The following is a 6165-nucleotide window of genomic DNA, read 5'->3' on the forward strand; positions in this document are numbered from 1 at the left end:
TACTGAACGCCGTGTCACGTTTTATCATGTAGCTGTTTCCTACAGTACACGATACTGAAGGTCGTGTCACGTTTTATCATGTAGCTGTTTCCTACAGTACACGATACTGAAGGTCGTGTCACGCTTTATCACGTAGCTGTTTCCTACAGTACACGATACTGAACGTCGTGTCACGTTTTATCAACTAGCTGTTTCCTACAGTACACGATACTGAACGTCGTGTCACGTTTTATCATGTAGCTGTTTCCTACAGTACACGATACTGAACGTCGTGTCACGTTTTATCATGTAGCTGTTTCCAACAGTACACGACACTGAACGTCGTGTCACATAAAGCTGTCTTTCACAAGTTATGTTACTGAACATTATCAAAATTTACAATACTGTTTTAAACTGACAGATCAGAAAGAAGGCAGCTAGTCAAGCATGAAATAGAACTTGGAAACGCGCGTTTCTGGTACCTAAGGTTAACGACACACCTACCGAGCAGTTTTCTACAATAAACAAAATCTCACGTTCGTTTAACTGTAAATTTATTCACAAGTACAGCCTATAGATGGAACTACTTTCTCAATCGCAGCCCACAAGTTCACAGTAATTTAACTAACACGTTTAGAAATTAGCTGATCTGGTTAGGTTTACTTCCGAGGAAGGAGACATTTTTGATCAAGTGGTTAATATGCCGTAATCTTTATACAAGGTTCGAGTCCCGTTACGCAAAGAATAAAAATACGCGCTATGCACTTTGGGGCCGTTGTTTGTGTATTTAAAACTGTAAAGGTCAAATCCTCCTGTTCGATTTGGAATAACCGAAAAGTTGGCGGCGGTGGTGCTGTTAGCTATTTTTCGAATTGATAATCTGCTATTTGAAAAATGAGGAACGAATATTGGTAGCAGATAGCCTGTATGTCATATCAGCTCAATAGCAAAATATTTCAAATTAATTATTTGATAAGACTGACAACAATACTATCCGTATGTACATGTCTATTACTCAATAATACAGCTTATCAGGCCGAATAGGTTAAAAAGTACACAATGTGTTGGCCGAAACTATATATATATATATTTTAAATCGTTTGCTTAAGAGAAAACAAAGTAAACCAGATAATTAATGTAATTTGTCGCTGTTAATTAAATTAAGAATAAAAAAACACTAAATTTAGTAAGTTCGTGACAACAATTGAGTGTACTTAAACGTTATCATGCTATATATTCTTTTAAAAACACTAAAAATCGTAAGTTGTACTTGTTGGATTGAGCAACTTTAAAAAAGCTGATGTCAGATTTAAATAAGCCCCTTATCATGAAACTCTACGTTTTGCATTTAATATATCATATAAGTTGCTCACGACACATGATTTAAAAATTACTTTTACTGTTTTTTTTTAAAGAATTTTATCTTATATCCAAATTAACTAACGTAAGCCTTTTCGTTTGACGGTATCTGCAACCCTTTACGTCACGTGGTAACATACCTTCGTACTAAAGTCAAGTATGTCAGGCGGATGATAAGTCCCTGTTTGTAGGGACGTGATAATATTGCACAGTATATGTTAACAGACGTAGTGCGTGCCTATGTTTAGTTGGTTTTGTAAATATGTTACGAAACTTCGCTTAGTTTGTGAAAAACACAAATATTTAGTTTGCACAGCTGTTTAAGCAACAGTTTATTTACGTGATTGAAAGATAAGTTATCAAAATAAATAACATACACAAAATAAACGATGTAACGGTCGAGTAAAACACGTACAACTTGAGCGATTTGGGTTGAATTCGTTTGTAGAACACCTTAAAAGTCTTTCATTTTGTTATTCACTGGTGAGGTATTTAAATAGTTTAAAATGTGTCTAATTGTATGTCTCTGATAAGTTTTCTCCTAACATTGAATACTTACTGATAAAATGATACTTCTGTTGAAAAAACAACAACAAATGAACGTAGACATTATTGCTAAGTTTTACACGGTTATTTTACGTCCTTCATTGGAAATTCCAAATTTTGAGTAGTCATTAATTAGAAAGGTGAACACAGAATATGAAATACCTAAATTACAATTATTAAGTTGCGTAAGGAAGCTAGATTAGCCTCATTCAAGTATCTCCAGAAATATAAACTCATACCTGTTTACAAATTCTCACTGTTTGATATATTAAATAAATGACACGGGACACAATTTTGGCATATAAAACTTATTTGTTTTTGCTTAACGAGTTATGATACATGTACAAATTGTCGTACAAATACAGCGTATTTTGTTCAAGAAATTTCTACATACAATTTACTACACAGTCTCCCTATCGCCAGTTGAATTTATAAATAAACATTATTTCAAGCAAATGACTATGACTAAGAAGGACGGGACGAAAAATTAATACTAAAATAAGGCCTGAGCTAGGCCTTGCACAAACACTCACTGACCTAGGCTACGTACGAATGTGTTAAATAAATACCACGCTATCCATACCTGAAAACGTTATGACCAAGTTATAATATATTTATTATGTTTCAACACACGCTCCAAACATATTTGAAAATAATTAATACATGTTGAAGTATCTCTCATGTTAAATTTTTCACACAAAACTACTGAGGTATTAACGACTAAAACGAAGGCAGACGGACTTCCAAAAGTCCTACTGTCGGTACTAGGTACTATGTTTGTTCAAACAAAATACGAAACGTAATGGCCCCTTTTTATGCGCTAGACGCCTTACATACACCATCAACGTTTTTTTATGTTTTTTGTTTAAGTATAAATATACAAATTCTTAACCATAGTAATCCAATAATCAAAAACGATAAATTGCCTCACCTTATAAAATTAAACAAGATACATTTTACCTATGTACAGTATTGTACATAACGAGTCTAAACAAACACTTTTTTATGGTTTATCTACAAATCCAAATACGAAGTTTAGGCCACAGTAAGAAACGAAGTTAATGAAGAGAGTTAAGAAAATAGATTTAGTACAAAAATCACATCGAACGAAGTGTTTCTTCTACTTTAAATAATTAAGTATACAAGTGGTAAAAGGCCTACGTACATATAAGTCATAACATTAATACACAGTGGGTGAGACTTTTTGTATTAGAATAAGGGTAAGCCTAAGTCATAATATGCATATATACATACATACGCCAGATAGAAAAATGCTAAAGAACTCTTTATCAAAATTCGATCAGAAACCAAACATTTGCTGTGCAACACTGTCAAAGTGCCTTCAATATTAAAACAAGAAAAAACTTTATACAAGCACTAACACTTACGTTAGATTGTGAAAATATAGTAAGGTGTTTCTTTCATGTGCATAGGTTTGGTTATAAACAGTGCCTTTGTGCTATAAGACCGAATAGATTTCGTTGCTTACAATATAAATCCTCTCACAGGCAACTCTTCTTAACAACATTAGATCCACTGCTTCACGCGATAGGTTCAACCCACAAGAAACTTCTGACCGTTGGGAAAAAGGAAGGCTTAACAGCACAACTTATGAGAAGCTATATTTTATAACTTTATAGAGTGCAGGAGTTAAATATATGAGGAAAAACTTGTGTCAAGCCAGTCCTTTCCCAAGATATCGGTCACTTCTGAATTCTGGTAGTCCGGAAACTCGAAGTGTGAACTAGAACTAGAACTACCAGTTTCCAAAGCATCAAAGTCCGTCAGGGGTGAAATATTCAAACTTCCCATCTCTTGAGTCCATGCCGAGGGTACTAACAGCACTTCGGTTAGAGTGTCTAGATCGACTAGACTATTATCATAAGTGCCACTACACGAGTCTACGGTATCGTCAGGCTTAATACAAGATGTTGTCTTCTCTGATGTAAGCAAATGTGTCTTGGTATTTTTGGCGTACAGACTATCTTCGTACAGGCTAACGTTGGTGCTCTCCGGAGAAGACGGGTCGTCCTCTACCGGTAAACACGGTACTTTTGCGGGAGGAGTGAGTTGGTTCACAGATAAAGGAACCTGCTTGCTGTGCCTAATGCTGTCTTTAAACTTCTTGTCAATGGTGAGCTTGAGCTTGAGCCGATTGTGATTTATGCCAACATTTGGCACTGGAGTGGCTGAGAAAACGGTAGAACTTGACAACTGAAACCTATGTTGTTTAGGCTTACTACCGCCCTTATCTCTGGCAGACTTGTGTTTCATAGGGTTCTTCTTTTCAGGCTTAGAAGTTTGTTTCACTTTTTTCCTTGGTCTGTATTTGTACCCAGGATATTCTTGCATGTGAAGAATACGCAGTCGTTCGGCTTCTTCAATAAACGGCTGACGCTCATCGTCAGTGAGAAGTTTCCATCTTTTCCCGAGCTGCTTGCTAATTTCTGCGTTATGCGTATCGGGTTGTTGCTCACAAATCTTACGGCGTTCAATCTGACTCCACACCATGAAAGCGTTCATAGGGCGCTTAATATGATTGGCTGCTTTCTTACACTGTGTAGCATCTGTGTATGGAGTACGAGAGTTATTAGCCACTTTTAAAGAACCAAAATTTAATTCCTCACTCCCTGCTTCTAACCCTAATTCACCGCTACAATAGTCCATATCATTGCTTCTCTCGGGTGATGTATCCATCGTTACAGAATGTCCGTTGTGAGGCAACATATACGCAGTAAGTCTAGTAACTGTAGATTTCACTAATGCAAACCACAATTAAATATACCATACCAAACTGTAACAAACTTTTAAGGTATCCAGTAAAATTACAGTTAATAAGTACTGTAAGTATCCACCCTTGCTCGAAGTATTAACGTTGTTCGTCGACTTCACATCTACCACACGTCTGGCTTGTTGGCTGGCAGATGGAGGTTTTTGAAAGTACGTAATGGTGACATCATATTCACGTCGTCCAATAAGCTTCAAGGTTAGCGCTCTCGTATATCTCAAGGCCTATCTGCTCTGCGAACCGGAACCGGGAGTAGGTGGAGCTAAAATATATTAACATAGAAAGCGAAAGCTCGCGCGCTACGTGTATTTTCAGTTGGCACTCACGTGGCCGTAAGGCGGCAATGCAACAAGGGGACTACCTTTCATCAGTACATTTAATATAATTACATTCATGGACATGACCCCCAAAGGGGTCAGAGTAAAAGCGTATACTAGCTAAACTCTGGCCCTCTTGTAGTAACTAAATCAATATTGAACAGAAATTGATCAAGCGCTGGAGGGAGAAAGAGGTCATTTTTGAACCAGATTCTCCCAGGTCTACAATACCTAAATCCCGACACCTGGAAACAGTACGTTTTAGCCGTATATTAAATAATTTCACTAGATGGCGCTACAAGTATAATGTTTACAGACAGAACTGGGATTTTTTTGACGAATTCAGTGCATCGTGGGTTTTGTGTCGTGTTTAAAGCCAACTTCAGTTTTGAACAACAACAAAATAAAAAGACTGAGCATCAAAAATTTAGCTATTGTAGTTTCATATTTATTATATGAAATTTAAAATGTGTAGGTTATGATAAACCAGGATAGTGTACTATTTTTGTCATGATTTTAAGCACGTTTATGTTATATAAAATAATTTAAAAAGTTATAAATAAAATAGTGTTCCCCCTCCCCCAAATAACAGTCTATTAGACATAAAGCTTAAGAACTGTTTCCAGGTTGAGTTTTTTAATAACGTTGAAGCACAGAACCCAAATTAATTTGTATATTTTACTTGTAGCACATTCTTGTTTTATTGTTGCTGTTGAGATAGCTGTCATTCAAAAATAGTTATTGATAACTTGCTCCAAGAATTATTTCGTCAGACAGAGATTGTTGGGCAGGAAATACTGTGTCTCTGGCCCTCGTAAACGTGCCTGAGAACACGTGCTAGCTCCGTAAAATCCTAGCGTCACCAAGCCCAAAACTTCAGACAAATCAACCAATGATGGACTTGCAGCGACGTTTTGAAGCAGTTACGTACGGGCACTTGGAAAGATGCAGGTGACAACCGAGATTGTCACGAGGATGCGTACTTGTGGCGCGTGCCTGACCCCACGTCTATTCAGACAGACCTTGTGTTACCGTTATGAAAATAAAATATATTTCTAAAACTAGTAATTCACGTGCAACCAAAATTTTTCGTGTCATAAGCAAATGATGTTTTCTTTTCAAAGCTCGAGCAAATGCACTTTACGCATGCGCAATGAAAATAATAAGGTTCTGAAT

At 36.5% G+C, this 6165-nt stretch overlaps 1 protein-coding gene across 1 annotated transcript; it reads right to left on the reverse strand.

Annotated features, from left to right (window-relative positions):
• Window positions 1–2176: 2176 nt before the first annotated feature.
• LOC106474771 (transcription factor Sox-11-like) lies at window positions 2177–4804 on the reverse strand. The gene has a single exon (XM_013935461.2). It carries the CDS (start codon window positions 4609–4611, stop codon window positions 3535–3537), a length of 1077 nt encoding a protein of 358 aa, XP_013790915.1. The 5' UTR covers window positions 4612–4804; the 3' UTR covers window positions 2177–3534.
• Window positions 4805–6165: the final 1361 nt, after the last annotated feature.

This window comes from Limulus polyphemus, unplaced genomic scaffold (genome assembly GCF_000517525.1).
Source record: "Limulus polyphemus unplaced genomic scaffold, Limulus_polyphemus-2.1.2 Scaffold7665, whole genome shotgun sequence".
In the NCBI taxonomy this organism is placed as follows: domain Eukaryota; kingdom Metazoa; phylum Arthropoda; class Merostomata; order Xiphosura; family Limulidae; genus Limulus; species Limulus polyphemus.

Bases quoted from the DNA above. Each gene is read 5' to 3' on its own strand.
- LOC106474771 (XM_013935461.2), bottom strand. From the start codon at position 4,611: ATGTTGCCTCACAACGGACATTCTGTAACGATGGATACATCACCCGAG.